General features: G+C 38.1%; 1 protein-coding gene across 2 annotated transcripts in view; it reads left to right on the top strand.

Annotated features, from left to right (window-relative positions):
- Positions 1-16,573, top strand: part of LOC132798668 (dual specificity tyrosine-phosphorylation-regulated kinase 2) — a 62,465-nt gene that overhangs the window by 39,016 nt on the left and 6,876 nt on the right. For both annotated transcript variants that reach the window (XM_060810614.1, XM_060810616.1), the window contains 4 exons: positions 6,687-6,946; positions 7,513-7,885; positions 8,540-8,712; positions 8,771-9,048. In XM_060810614.1, the coding sequence (XP_060666597.1) occupies positions 6,923-6,946; positions 7,513-7,885; positions 8,540-8,712; positions 8,771-9,048 (848 nt within the window). In that variant the 5' untranslated portion in view covers positions 6,687-6,922. The remainder of the gene's footprint in view (positions 1-6,686; positions 6,947-7,512; positions 7,886-8,539; positions 8,713-8,770; positions 9,049-16,573) is intronic.

Here is a 16,573-nt window from a genome sequence, read left to right on the forward strand (position 1 = left end):
GTTATAGTTTCTTTATGATACCCCTATGATTGCGACAATTGTTGTATGAAGATCACAGAGTTCGGTTTGCCGAAGTGTGAGCTCAGTTTGAAGTCGGACTGATAGGAAAATGTCGCAGACTTTTCGATTCATCGATTTTAAACAAAACAAGTACTAAATTTTCAATTAGGGCAAATCAGTGTTTTTTAAAATATCTCAAATTAATATACTAAAAACACATAAATATACTATCTCGCTCGAGAATATGTACAAATATACCGAATTAATATACTGAAAAATAATAATAAATACCTACGACTATATTTTGTACACCGATATACTGCGGAGTATAATTCTGGAAATATACAAAATTAATATACTGAAAAAATAAAAATAAATGTCGAAGGTTGGTAAACCAATATACTGTGCATTATTATTCTGAAAATAAACCAAATGAATATACCGAAAATGTATAAAAATAGAAATATAAACATTAGCTGAGCCTCCTCCAGAAAGCCACACCCAAAAAGAAAAACTGCGATCGTTTGCAAAGTTTTCCCTGCTTCGCCTACATAAAATCTTTCATTTAAATTCCCCTCTACAGTATCTGAACTGAGCTAAGTAGGCCGCTGGCGAAAAATGATCGATGCGCTTTGCAACAGTTTCATTTGCTTCCTGCTCAGCGTTGAGACGAACAGAGACAACAGACGTTGCCAGACATTATCATCAGAGCTATTAACAAAATTGGCAATACGTTTGAGCAGCAGCTGCCAGCATAGATGCGATACGAAAACAAAACAAATACAAATACAATTACATAGACAAAGTAAAGATACCGATGCTATACAGTTAAAGATACTTACAGATATTACTCAATCAACTTTAAAGACTTCCGTCTTTATATTTTATATTGGTTAGTAAGAGTAAAGAGAGAAAGAGAAATGCAGTCAACTGGTAAATGAGAGGGAGAATCTCAACAACACCGAAGCTAATTGTCATTTTCCGACAACAACTGCAAACTTCGTTGGAGCAACAGTAGTTCAATTTTATGCAGGTTTCCGTTGCATTTTCCTCGCCATGCCAATTGCGCTTAATAAAGCAAAATTCTTGCTCCCCTTTGTCCCTAGATTTGGCGACTACTTTCTTTTGCTGCCAACTATCGGCCATTAGACTGCTGCAGTTGGTATTTTTTTCTGCGAGTTTAATGGCCCCCAACAGCAGCAGCAGCAAAAGTCGCCAACTGTCAAAGTCCGCCCTGTTACACGTTCACATCTATTGTCTTTGTGCAGTCACCTCGGCAGAGAGGGAGCAGCAAATAACTGGATGGAAGAGGGGGGAGAGCAAGAGGACGTGAATCGAAAAGTGTTTGTAGAACGGAAGTTATTAAAATTGTTTTAGTAGTCAAGTTTGTGTACCGTTGCTTTTCAAGATGAGGGAGCGAGTGTGCGCAGTGCATTGACCAGCAATTATTACACATACGCAACGTGCGCCCAGTTGGGGGTCTGCGCGTGTGTGTGACATTTGCTATGTGCACGGTATTAAGGTTTATATGTCACACCTACTATTGTACTCTTGCATTGCCTTGCTGCGTTGACAACTGTTGCGTTGTGGATATGAAAATAAATTTAGATTGAGCGAATCACTGACATTAAAAATAAATAAACGGCATGTGGCCTTTTACATTTAAGATAATTATTTGGAATAGTTATGTTTTTGCATTTAGTTGATTAAATATATTTGATAATTCCAATTTCATGTTCATTGTTTATGCCCGGGAACACGCCTTCGAAAGTTTATTAATCCAATCATAGCACCTGCTCCCAAAACTACGCTTAACACTTGTTTGGGCTCCCTCGGACTGACAGCGATCCAGTTCCGCCCGAAAGACCCACGACACAACATAGAACAGCGTTGGCTACTTCCGTTGTGGACTGCTGAAATCCATATGCGATTAGTTGACATTTCGCTTGAGGTCATTACTTTGCGGCTGGGGTTTCTGTTGCTACTGCTGCTGCTGGGGTTAGTAGGTCAATAGCTTATGAGGTCACATTTGGGTAGGCTCTATTAGTTAACATAGTTTGGCTAGTTGGCTGGTTAATGCCTAGCACACAAAAATGTGTTGGCTATGGTCTGTTTCTGTTTCTGTTTCTGTTTGTGGCATGCAATTTCTGGCTCAACATTAATAATAATAGGAGAAGCATAGCAAGAGTAATAGGAATAATACGAATAATAATAATTCAGGTAATAATGAAAACTAAATGAATTTCACTTATGTGTCGTGCCTGCGCCAAATTAAATGTAACAAAAATGTTTATAGCATGTCGCTAGCTAGCTGGCTCTTTGCTATTTTTGTGTTTTGACTTTTTTTTTCTCTTTGGTTTTGAGGGCGACTCTTTCTGGGCCACACGGCCGATACTTTTTTCGGTTTTTTTGCAGCTAACTTGTTGTGACAAACGATGTTTTTGGTTGCGCTTTAACCTGGTGTGCCATATGATTAAGTACAATTTCCCCCTTGTCGTGGGTCAGTTCTAGGATATTCAACTCGAACTACGCCCATTGGGGTTACGTGCCCCAAATTTCATAGCGAATTGGCCGCGTTTACTTTGATTTTTCTTCCATTTTTTCATTCATTGCTTGCTACTCTGAAATTTGAGACTTGCATGCACAAATGCAGTTGCTATAAAATTATAGGCTTATTATGTTGGGCAAAGAAAGCATGTAAATGGGCCTCGACAAGCTAAAATCGCAGTCAGAAATTATCTTGTTTATGTGCAGCTATTACAAAATTGCGCTCATGTTAACTGGGTTCCATAACTATGCTATAAAAGAAATGATGTATACAAGATTTAGTAATAGATTTTGAGTAGAGTATTGTTTTGACGATCGTTGTTTCAGGATTTCCTTTTCGAATTAAACTTGCTCTAAAGTTATGGCTTGTGAATAACAGACAATGCTGTATAAAGCTTAATTACTTGGCAAAGTTATGAAGATTTGCAAATGCTTTCCTCTAGATCTTCTGACTCACAAATAATACATATGAAGTGTGATTATAATTGAGATTCTTCAAACGAAACGAAAAGATCAAAGCCCCGAAATGTGTTTTTTCACCCCAAATGTCAAAAATCTTGGCAGTTTTGGGCTGCTTTCAGACAAATCAATAAAATGATGGAACAATAGATGTAAAACCATTCGCAAAAAAAAAAAAAAGAACTATGAACGTGATGCCTTGCGGCTTATTATGGGCAACAAGTGTGTACATGTCCGAGAGACAATAAAAGAAATGTGAATTATTTAATTTTCAAACTGCTTTGCATGCATATTGATGCTTGTTGAGCTTTTGGCGGCCAATCACTTGAGGTGTCAAGAATGAATCAAAAAGAAAACATTTTAATAAATCCCATTGTAACAATGGATCAGCAGAGTTATGGACAGCCAAAGAATTCGGTTGTAAAAAGAACTCTTTTTGGCATTCAATGTGAATGGAAACATCTGCCAGTTGTGGCCCAATTGTCGCTTTGCTGTTACTCGTAAATTGTCGGGTAGCTGAACACTTAAATGGCAACACTCCCCGACAAGTTTGGCATTTGCAACAAGGTTTTTCTCTGTCGATGAAAATAAAACGAGTGATAACACTGCTGGTTGAAGTGCTCGACCTGAATATACTCTGTAAAACAAAGAATACTAAAATGTACTTTAATAAACCCGACAAAGTCTGTAAAGATGAATCGCAGAGCTGATGTTGCAGAAAATATATTACACCCTATCTTTTTATTCTCATTGGTCACAGGGTATTAAAATACTATTTACATAATGCGATTCCCTGAGATTCGCCGAGTCAACGTTAAATTTGTACGCGCAGTTTATAAATCTTCCATCCGACTGCCCAAAAATGATTGCAAGTGTCAAAAGTCAACAACAAAATGTCACGTTTTGTTGTTTTATTCTGTTTTGTTTTGTTTTATTTTATGTGTTTGCTCATTGACGAACCGACAGCAAAAACAAAACAAAAACAACACAACCAAAAGCCAAACATAAAACAAACCAAGAAAAAAAAGCAATTGACATTTATTAAGCAAATTTGTGGTGCAGCTTTAACGGAACTCCAAAATGAAATGCACTTGAAAAAAGATGCACAATTTTATTATTTGTGTTTTCTGTACTTGATTGAAATGATTTTCTCGCGCTTGTCAAAATAAAACTCTGCTATAAATTGACAAATTATGCCCATAAATTTCATGACATTTTTATTGCCATCAAAGTTGCCTTCTCCTTGTTTTGTTTTGTTTTTTTGTTTTTCGTTTTGTATATTCCAAAAGAAGCAAGTCAATTGCTTTGAGTGACCAATTTACAGTCGCTTTTTTTGGCTAAGGGTCTCCGACACTTGACGTAGAAATTTAAAATAAATGACTTAATATTTAGTTATGTCTGGGGTCACAGCTGAGATCAGCCAAAGGTAAATTGCTGTGAAAGCTTTAAAATCATAAAACCGCTAGCTGCTGATGGATTGGTCAAGAGAGAAAAAGCTGAATTTTAAAACTCCACGCAGAATAAGTTGCACAAAAAAAAAACACAGTATTGATTACTTTTTAATAATACAGTTTCCCTTGTCAACTAAGCGCTTGAATTTGAGTGCAAAGATGAATCAATATTGATATTCGATTACTAGACATATCAGTTGTCAATATGGAGGTTTTCTTAAGAGGCCAGGTTCAAACTGAATCATGTTTCACGCAAAAAAAAACACAAAGCTCCAATGCCAACAAAGGCTGAAAACAACTTCTCTGACACATCTTCGCCAACTTGAGTCGTAAAACAACACCGAGTACATGAAAAATCATTGAAACTGACATTTAATTTTCAATGTCATTCATAGAAATTGCAGATATCGTTTATACTTGAATCTATGCACAGAAACCAATTCAGTGTCTGTCTCTATATAAATTGGGTGGGTGTCAAAGCAATGGCAAATGAGTCAAAAAACTTGCTGTTTTTCAATTGAAATGAATGCAAAAACATTTCGAGCTCAAAGTCACCGTAGAAAATAAAGAATTGTGAACGCCTAGACAATTATATATTGTTTCTTTTTTGTTGATCGCTTATCTGTATCATTGATTTGTCATTTTAATGTGCCCATGACCGTCGACAGTTATTTTTGGACATAATTTGACAGCCTTGCAATCGAATCGTATCTCGAAATGGGTTCAAAATACTTTCGTTTATCGAATTACGACAGACACAATGTGAAATTCAAGCCACTCAATGACCTGGGCATATGCCATTTGCTCTTGGCCCTCTGCTTTCTATATGCGAATTTCTTTTGGCGAAAAACCAGCTCAAAAAGTTCATTTAAGACTGACAGACTGACTGAAAAAATTTAAACTTATAGTCGGCTCTAAACTTTGTGCGCAGACAGCACAAGCGGATGAAGAGACAAAAAAGAAACCCAAGACATATTGCTATATTTTTATGTATTTGTATGAAGATACGCTTACTTATAAAAAGGAGACGAAAAAATGGGCAACCCAACCGCCCACTAATGCCATAACAACTGTCAAGTTGATCCAAAAACTCTGCGTCAAAAACGAATGCTGTAAATTATGATTTTATGACAGAAAACTTTTTAAAAGCCAATAAATTTTGCAGGGCATGTCAAGAGACCAAAGCATAAAAGAAAACTTAAAAAAGAGAGCCAAAGGAATAGGTTAAACTTGAGAAATAGTAGACAAGTTAGCCTGGGTCTCGCTCAGTGCCACCTTGAAATGTGGGAATCAGTTAAATGCACTGAAAGAAACGAAGAACCGAAAGTCATAAATATTTAATAGCATAAGAAGTAGAGAGGAAAATAAAGATGAATTACAATCGGGCTGTACTCAATCTTAGCACCCTTTTTTGCTCAGTGTACCTACCTAACTGTTTACTCATTATGTTGCTATTCATAGAGAAACTTGTCGAGCACAGCACAACTTTTGCGCTGCATCAGCCCCCAAAAAAAGGGTTGTCCGCCCCCTACACTGACAGCGAAAAGGGTTAGGAATCGTTATGCATGCCCCTCGCAACGAAATGCACATGAAAGGGCTAACAGGAAGAAGGCGCAAAAAACACAAAAAGCCAATAATTGGTCATGACTTTTGGTTACCAAGTTTTATGCCGGCTTGCATTGAGTACACCGGCCTGGCTGGATCCTTACCAGCTCCCAAGTTAATGTCGGGAGCGTCTAGTTAGGCTATGAGTACGTGGAACGACCCTTTGAATAAAATATTAATAAAGTTTGGCCTTTTGATGATTTGCCGACAAACACCGCCTTGACAATGAAAACTGCTAAATGCCACTGACTGACATTCGAGTTTTTATTTTCGTTTTTTTTTTTTGGTTGTTCGGTGGTTCTCGCTATTGAGTTAGTTATGGTTATGTTTTGACAAGTCGACGATTTTTGGGGGTTTCTCTGCAGGAGGAAACTTATTTTGGTTTACCATTTTATTTATGGTGTGTGCTTTGAATGCACATCGATTATTCGGTGTTTCTTGTTGTTGCAGTGGTTGGTTGTTGGTTACCTGTTTGTCGACAGTTTGTTCCGTCGAACGTCAAGGGTTAAAGTCAAGAAGGGTTTAAAGACATCCGTCCGTTTAGTTTAGCATATTATTAATGTGTTTATACTTTTTTTGTGCTTGTATAAATATTTCGATTCCTTGTTTTTATTTTCTTTGCAGTTGCCCATCAAACCAAACAAAATCAACTACAAAGTAGGCGGAAGGAAGGAAACCAACACATTCAAATGCAAATGTTGTGCGCCCCGAAGACACATTGCCCAGCAGCTGGTTATCAATAATAATTCTTTTTGGCCGGTTCCATAAGAACAACCAACCACTAAGCACTGTGCGGCGAAAGCACTGTGCCATTTTGGAAAGCATTGGAAACTGAATACACACAGACAGAACATAGCACAATGTTGGATCGATGTGAAATGCCGGTAAGTGGCAAACAAAAGATCGAAAATGGCATGAAGACATTGAAAATACATTCAGATTAATAGGATTAAAAAAATACAACTGAAATCAATTTACGAAATTCAACTGAATAATCTTCTTATTTGTAATATGATACGATACACGGAAAATTAAAAGAAAGGTGACATATAAAATCCCAAGCAGAGTAATCAAATATTTTTGGATATACCTAACAGTTTAGATTGACAGAATGAGTACATGAGTTTTGTTTAGAAGAGTTGAAAATTATCAAATATTGTAAAATAATATTAATTTCTTTTTAGTTTTCTTACATCTAAACTTATTAGTTTTTTGCCAAAGCAAATAATAAATTTCAAATCATCTTTAGCAAATAAATGAATTTCATATTGACACCGCAAAGTATGCAACATAAAATAGCAAACACTCTCCGTTTAACAGCAGCTGAAAAGTATACAACACTTTTTTGAAGACTTCTCAATATGTCAAATGTCATTTCTGTCGTCTACATATCTTGATATATTTTGTATTGTAAAGTAATATAAAATATATTTTCTTAACGCTAACGCAGATACAATTGGACAACGAGAAGCTCAGACGCGACGTGCGTCTGTCCAGCTCCAGGCTGGATCTGCCACAGTTGTGCAACGTGAGTCGTCGCCTTGATAGCCACATAAGCAACAGCAACAACAATAATAACAACAACGTGAATGAGACAACAACGACAACACTAAACGGCAATGGCAGCAACGGCAGCAGCAGCAACAACAACAACAACAACCTTGGCTCACCGGTCTCCTGCTCGACCACAAACAGCAGCAGCGGCAATGAGCGTGGCTCCTCGACCAAATCAAACAGCAGCAGCGGCAGCGGCAGCTCCGGCAACTCGGCGAGCAGCACAGGAAGCGCCGAACTGAAATGCAACACGCCCATGACACCATCAGGTTCGTAATGAAGAGCGACAGGGTAGAAGAGAGGGGGGTCTATATAGTATGTTAACTACAAGTTATAGAAGAGGTGGATGGGCCCTTGTCAACATTTGCAATGTTTAACGCGTTGGGTTAATACGCATCGCTGACGTCCAATGCGAATTAGCAAAGCAGCTCCCAGTTGAGTTTTGCTTTTGCGTCCACAGTTGGAAGCTGCCATTAATTAATTTTTTCTTATTTATACTATATTCAAATGGCATTGAGGTCAAGGTCAGACTCAGACCAGTGTTGTGTGCCACTACGTATAACGGGTTAGTTTTCAATTAGTTTGCTTTGGCACTCAACCGAATGGCCCTCATGTTGCAAAAAGGTCTATAGAAACAGTGTAAATTTCAAAAACTGACCCTTGATGTGGCTCACTAAGGATACTGTTTATAAAAGAGCATTTGCCACAACAATTTGCATTAATTTAAGATAATACTAAGAAAGTGTAATATGAAAAAGGGCTGTGACATCTAAGATGGATGGTTCTTGATAGATAGATACTTTTGTAGCTATTTTTAATATCCACAGATAGATTTAAACAAAAAGGGTTCCCGAAAAGTGAAGTAACAACAAAAACCTTAGAACATCTCACATGCTAATATTAAATATATTTAACTTTTACAGAGCTCGTTAAGAAGTTTCGCAACTATCTGACTGATCTGGAGTTTGAGGAGCTTAAGGTGTACAAGGAGGTTTGGTATTTCGGCCAGCATGCCAGCAAGAATTACAATAAGCCCGCCCCCACAGCCAATACAACAAACATGGGCTATGACGATGATAATGGCAACTACAAAATCGTAAGACTAATAAATTATTAATCGTGAATACTCTTCAAATAATTATATTTGTTGACAGATTGAACACGATCATATAGCCTTTCGCTATGAGATATTGGAGGTGATTGGCAAGGGGAGCTTTGGTCAGGTGATCAGAGCGTTAGATCATAAGACCAACACACACGTGGCCATTAAAATCATAAGGAATAAAAAGCGATTCCTCAACCAGGCGGTTGTTGAGCTCAATATATTGGATGAGCTGCGTGAAAAGGATGCGGATGGATCTCATAATGTTATACACATGCTGGACTATACATATTTCCGTAGGCATTTGTGCATTACCTTCGAGTTAATGAGGTGAGTCTCACCCTTTTTAGATAATTTAATATTTCGCTAGTCATTCCACTTAGTTAATATGCTGTGACGTCAATGCTAAACAGAGTGACTGTCACGACTGACACAACTCTCGCTTCTCGTCAATTAAAAACGCGTATCGCTCGCATTTCTATTAACATTCAGCCAATTAAATTTATTCGCAAGTTTTATCCTTGCGTGCATTGTGCCCATTAAACGACAATCGTAATCATTGCTTCATTCTTTTTGTGTGCCTTCTCACAAGTGCCTAGCACGCATTACGCAGATCCTCTGTTGCGCTTTTACCTTGACAACACACATAACACACACCAAGCCCAGAGCTCTTGTGTTAAAAATAGCCATACACCTCCCCCGCTATCTCCTCGAAGACAACAACCCCCTTAATATAAACACATATTATCAGCTCGTGTCATATGGTATTTGTTGCCATTGTCTTTGGCTTTTGATTTTGATTTTGCGTTTGCTTTTATGACACCATAAATCTCATTTGGTTTTTCACATGAGCATCGTAAAACGTCAAGTGGTTATCGTAATTATTTAACAACTCTTTTTAATGGTTTTATAACTTTTGTTTCTGATGGCAATCTTAACTATCTAATTAACAACCCTCAAACGTTGTCTCTGCTTTATTAGTTTTACTTTAATAGTTTTTCATATGCATATTGTATATTAAATTATTCTAAATAGTTAGACCATGCATGTTATTCATTTTCGATGAATGAAGATGTGGGTTGGGAGTCCCTTCTTTCCTTGTCCAACTACCAATATTTTGTGGTATAGAGTTTTCATTCAAAGTCCGTTCCTAGAGCGTGAGATGCATTTACTTTGATTGCACGTCGGAAATGGCAGTTTTATCGCTTGGAATGCCACTTAAGTGCAGTAAACAAATAAATTTCTATTTAATTTGCTTGCATGCCTGCCCACACACAACAGCACACACACAATATGCTGATAGACAGCGCAGGAAGTGTATGAACAACAAACCGCAGACGCCGCTCGACTATCAATTTCAATTTAAATATTGTGTAGCCTACTTTCAGGTGCTTGCAAAATGCAATGCATTGCATGCGTGCAAGTGCAAGTGCAACACATGTGTTGCTGTGTGTGAGGTGTCTATATTTACCTGTTGTGTTTGGTCGTCGGTGCAATTTAATTGATAGACAGCCAACGCCCCTATCAGGTGTTGATTTTACAGGCGGGGCTTGGGAGTAGTCTTCGTTTCCTGCGTCTCCTTGTCTTAGCCTGCATATGTCAAAGTTTAGACAGTTGGCAACGCAAATATGGCTAGAAACACGCGATGCAAGAATATGAAAGCACAAAATACTATTTGTATGTACGGGCAAAAAAACGTAAGAAAAAGTTTTGAAAAAAAAGAAAATGTTGAAGGTCATGGTTTAACCATTGCATTGACTTGACTTGCTTCCGTTTGCTCGTTTTTTTTCTCTTTGGTTTTTTTGCCCGGCTCGTGCCCATATCAGAAGTCCCTTGACATTTCCGGCAGGCGGTAACTAATTTGTCTTAATTGCAGGCCTTCCACTAACTTTTGCTTAAGTTGACATTTTTGAGCACCGATTTGGGAACTCTAATTTCAAATGGGTTAACAACACGCCATTAAACCAAACGGAATTTTCGGGGTTCCCTAAGAATCGATAACGCGACAAAATTAAATTGTTTACCATGCAAAACAGCGAAACCAAAACGACCAAAAAAAAAAAATACTCAGTTGTAACGAAATCACAAACTTAATTATTTTGCCTTTTGGGCTAATTAGCCGCAAAATCGCTACTCGAGTGCGCACTTTGCGTCTTGTTTTTTTCGCCACCGTAGCAAGTTACAGCAATGGGCAAAGTTTCTGCAATGACCATGGAACTAAGAAACTGTAATGAATAGGATGAGAGTTGAGGAACGGGGAAGGGAAATGGAAAATGGGGCTCTGCATTGACAACCCAGCGGCAAGTTTAAAGTTTGTTTTGAACGAGTAAACAAATTGTGTGGCCAAGTTTTACGTAATTCAATTTACTTGCACGCAATTCAATTTTACATGCTAATTTTCTCTCGGGCAGCGACTGCAAATTGAGTTTCGCGCTACAGGATTAATGATGGATTAAAACTTGGATCAAGTAGCACGAATCGAATGCCAAGGTTTTTGTTCCGAGATCGAGTTTTAAAATAGAAAACTAATAGATATTTTTAACTTAATGTTTATTTAAAGGTTTCAAATATTTTCAAAAATATATGAATGAATGCATTAGCATTCCTCTAAAATAAAATCCTATGTGTTTCCTAGCTCTATTCCGCTCCATAAAATCAGGTCTGTGGCTCCACATATTTCCATAGAAATAGCTCTAAACTTTTGGCAGACTTTTTCATTCAAGCCTCCAAATACATTTGCCCCTTTTTTTGTGGTCTTTCTAATTAATTACAGAACGTGTGCACTTAGCACTTAAACATTTCTAATTGGCAGCCCTTTTTTTGTTGCTGTCCAAAAAGCTCATCCAAAACATGCAAAGGGAACCGCAAGCTGATTAGCTAATTAGCATGTGCCGGAAAACTGTGCAAAAAATAGAGAAAGAGAACGAAAGCTGCGGGGGAGAGGGGACAAGTCTCGGCAAATATGAAACTTAATCCATGGTTCCTAATGCGACACTTCATTCTCATCAAGGGACTGAGGCAAACATACGCCCACTAGCACACATTTCGAGCACTTAATTTCGTATAGAGGACTTGTCTGACAGCCAGAGTCACGAAGTGAACACACACTAAATTCACCTGCAGCATGTCTGTTCGTTGTCCTGTGCCACATAAGTCCACTCGTAGTGCAAAAAATGTTATGGGCCACGTAATTTACAGCGACAGCGATAAAATGAGCTGCCAAACCAAGGAAGAAGACAGACAGAGAGGGAGAGCGTTTTGCTTTTGCTTTTGCTGCCATCAAATGCCATAAGATATGGTCACATTGAGTGCCATAACTATGCAGCATATTGTGTAGATGACGTTGCCAAAATAATGTTGTCATGGCCAAGTTTGCTAGCAGAGAAGAGAGAGAGGGAGAGTAGGAAGTGTCAGGGTCGTAAATATGGCTCTATGCTGTTCTGGTGGATAAGCTTCACTTCTCTTCTTTTCTTGCTGATTTTTTGGACATGCGGGCAATGTGTCAAGAATTTGTGTCTTAGTGTTAAATTTATTTCAATTTGCTGAGCTCATGATGAGATAATCAAGGCATTATCTACAAATACAAGATGTCGAACAATGACATTAGATTCAACATTTTAGTGCTCTTTAAGCTGAATGAATGAATTTAAGCACAATTCACAGAGCGGCTTTTGTGGAATTTGAGCAATTCATTAACAAATGCCAATTAATCCAAATTGATAGCTAAAAGATGCTCCGCCTATTAATTAATTAAGTAATCTTTAATGTGGTGAGCTCTCCTTCATGTTAAAGCCCTTAGATACGAGATGAGTAATAATATATTTGTGAATATTTCATGGCTCGTCCTGTTGATGGCAGCCATGTAATTGTCCACTTTGACATGAAGGCTGACATGATAGACAATGTTGAACAGCAGCCAAGTCAGTTTATATAGTCGGAGGTTTTTAATTAAAAGCGCAGCATGCATGCCGAGAATGTTTTCCTCCCTCTCAGCTCTCGTCTCTCAGTTGTCTCTATGCAAATGAGCAGCATACTGTGCTTGGGTTTTTTTTAAAAATTAATTTTTGCACTTAGCGTGTAGATTGCAATAGATGGAAGCAACTGGGGATTGAGTTACCACAGACATAGAGACTCGACGCACCGAGTCCTGGCCAAGGACCAAGGCGAGGCAAGTTGCGTAAACAACATCGCTGTTGACAGCTTTTTTTATACCCGCTGCCCATAGGGTAAAAGGGTATAATAATTCTGTGCCTGCAGGAATTGTGTAGAACAGGGAGAAGAAGGAAATCGGTTCTTAGTTGATTTAGCTGGCAAGATTGTACTCTATGGTATATGTTGAGTGTAGTACTACATCAATTACCAAATTTTGTTTTTGGTATATCTTAGTATTTTTTCGGTATATTGTGTATATTTATAGAATATAGTTATTTTGAAAATGACAGAAGGAGGCAATCTGTTCTTAGTTGATTTGGCTGGCAATCTGGTATATTCTACGGTATTTTTTAAATGTAGTACTATATAAATATACTAAAAATAGCATGCGATATATTTCAGTATTTTTATTGGGTATATATTATAGTTGTATTATAGTTGTATTGAAAATGGGTAGCGGGTATCTTACTGTCGAGCACACTCGACTGTAGCTCTCTTACTTGTTTGTAGTTGTTGATGTAGGTTATTATTATGCCGTGCCGTGGCACAGTAATTACCGCTAATTGACATTTGCCAGGCATTAAGATGGATATAAACAGATCGCGCGCAATTCCAGTTTATAAAGCAGAGGATAAACCATTGCGATGGCCAAGGTCAAAAGTCATTCATCATGTGTTTTATTCGACAATATTCCTTTGAAATATTTATGGCCGATTCTTTGCGACTAAATTCCCACACTCAAATGCGACGGCTCACTAATTAAAATGCCACCCAGACAACAAATTGTGGTTTCTGCTTGCTGAATAGCGAGTAGAATATAAATTTGTATGGGGATTAGAGGCCTTGAGCCAATGTGACATCCTGAACCCAACCAAATCAAGGTTGTCGTCGGGGACAGCATCATTAATTAGTAATCCTCCCACACGCGGAGATTGTTGCTTCCATTTCCCTGGCCTACTTTAAGGCGCTTAACTAAAAGCTATATTATTAATAGATATTTAGGGGCGGCATTAGGCAGGCATTTGAGCATGCCAATAAATATTACAAAATCAGATTCCATCTTACCTCCAAGGAAGCAAAGGTATTTATAATTATATGGTTTCGCTTTAAAGGCTTCGAGGCGGCAATTTAAGCTCGTTTATGGCTATGCAAATAAACTTTTATAGTATGCAAATCCATGCAGAAGGTGTTTGCAGTTGTCTGTCAATCAATTTCACAGCACAAACTTTTCACTTTCTCTCCAGAGAAACTTCGACACTTTTTCGAATGAATTCATTTCTGCGGCCAATTGACAGTCCCCAAAAAAAAAGACCCGGATGTGTGTTCTACGCTCTATGCAGAAGAACAGAGTGAAAACCTTCTTCAATACTGTATTGTTTAGACAATAATTTTGTTAGCTCTTTTTGCAATATGTACACATCGATGTGTGTGTGTGTGTGTATTTTTGGCGCGCTAAATGTGAGCATTAGTGGCTCGTTACAGTTGCATGTTGACTGGCTTTCTGACTGGTTGCCTCACACAGCTGGCAAATCAATCAAATTACCGAAAAGAATTTGGCACACAAGTCATGAAGCAGCCAAGCAGCCGACGCAAGGGAAACAGTTGTCGAAAGCAAAAGGAAAAGCGCAAAAGTAAAATGCTATAAACAACAATTTTCAAGTTCATGGACTCGCTCTCTCTCTCTTTTTCTCTCTCGTTTTTACTTAACGACTTGCCATCTCTTTCCAGGTTGGCATTGCCAGTGTCATCGGCAGTGGCAGCGGCATGTGGCATGTCATAATGCAGTTATAATATGCCATTTTGACACAATGCCTTCTAGTAAGAGAGAAGCAGTCAACTAGATATCAAGCCAAGTTGGCTCGCTTTGCCGATTTGCCCGATTGAAATTATGACATTTTGATGATTTTCTTATTGGTTTGTTATAGATGCAAGGCTTCTCTTCTGCTTCCGAAAAATCAATACAAAATCCACACAAACTGTTAGCGCTTTAAAGGTATTCTACGCTTTAAATGCAAAACTGTATTTTGCCATTAGAAAACTTTTCCCATTTGCAAAAGCCATGTGACCTTTGTGGCTTGCTTCTACGCTTCTCAAGCGTTCTGACAGTCATCCATTATTTCGGTTAAAGTCAAGGCCTCACAACGACGCCAGCTTAACCCAATAAGCCTAACACGATTTGAGGCCTCCTTAACAGCTCCGCAGCCAACTGTCAATCGACTATAATAGCCAAGTGGAGGTGTGTGTGGCAAGGTGGCTGAGTTTTGTCGCTTAGCACCGTAAGACACGATTCTTAATTGGATTACTTGATAACAAGATGTTGAACATGACATGAGCTCGCCTAAAAGTATGCAGCACTTGTCATAATTGACAATAGAAAGAAGAGAATGTCATCGAATTTACTTTAATTAAGTGAATAAAATGGCATATAAATAAACTAAGACTGCAATCGATTAAAAGGAGTTGGTCTGTGAAAGTCAAGAAATTTAATCTCGAATATCCATCCGCATTTTCGGTATCTGAACTATTTGATTGCTTCTCTCATTAAGTTTGCTGAAACTTTACTTGATGGCAGTCTCATCTTTATGCCAGTTCCAGTTATTACTTTTGGCATTTTCCGGCTCGCAACTAGGTCAAAGCATCTATTAAGTGCATGTCAAAGCAGCTCAGCTTAGCTCAGCAAATTCGAGCTGCTGATGAAGATATTGATAGCATACTAAGAAGATGACACTCGGCCAACTGCAGGAGTGGAAACGGAAATGAAAGCAAACATGATGTGTGGTCGGGCAGTTCAATAAATTGGCAATGGTTCAAACATGATATATGAGAGCCAGAAAAGTATGTCAATAATGATAGGAGGAAAACATAGGGATAAAGGAGAAAATTGATGATTTTTCGACCGTCAAAAACTCATCAAACGCAATGCAGAAGCGAAAACTGACAGTCATCAAGCAATTGATAAAACATGGTGGATATTTGGTTGACCTAACCCCTGATTCAACCGCATACCGTATAACGTAAATAAGGTTTTAGTGGTTGCAATGACATTGGGTAAAAAGCTAAAAACACACCAGAAAAAAAACAACCGCCTTCGTTATCAGTTAATTAATCGCCAACAATCGCACAAACTGCGAGTGCAAAACGTATAATAAAAACAAGAATCGAAAACAGAAAAATACAGCGGAAAATTGTAAACAAAAATAGCAAACGGGTTGACAAAACCAACGACAGGGGAATGTCAAAAGTGGTACAGTGGGTGAAATTACTCCATTTTGTGTAACAAACACAATTTTAAGTAGACTATTTTCAACAATTTATGACAAAGCGAATTGTGCAAATGAAATCACAATGTGGCAGTTAAATTCGTTTTATATTTTATTGCATTGAACTCATTGTGAAGCCTGCTCCGGTGTCATCCTCTCAATAGTACTTCTTAATGCGATTATTTTAATCGCGATTCGTTTACAAATTTCATAATCGATAGCAACAAATTTCCACTGTATTACTTTGGGGCACAATTGTCCCTGCTATTACAGTCTACTGCTGCTGTTGTTGTTGGCTGTTATCGTCATATATCCAAATTTCTGTGCGACATGCAATGCAAATTAATTCAATGCATGCTATTTTATCGTCGCTGCTTCGATGTGGGCTTAAAGCGGCCGGCGTTTCGTAGCGTCTTTTTTGTATTCGATTCGACTATATTCCT

This window comes from Drosophila nasuta, chromosome 2L (assembly GCF_023558535.2).
Source record: "Drosophila nasuta strain 15112-1781.00 chromosome 2L, ASM2355853v1, whole genome shotgun sequence".
NCBI classification, from domain to species: Eukaryota; Metazoa; Arthropoda; class Insecta; order Diptera; family Drosophilidae; genus Drosophila; species Drosophila nasuta.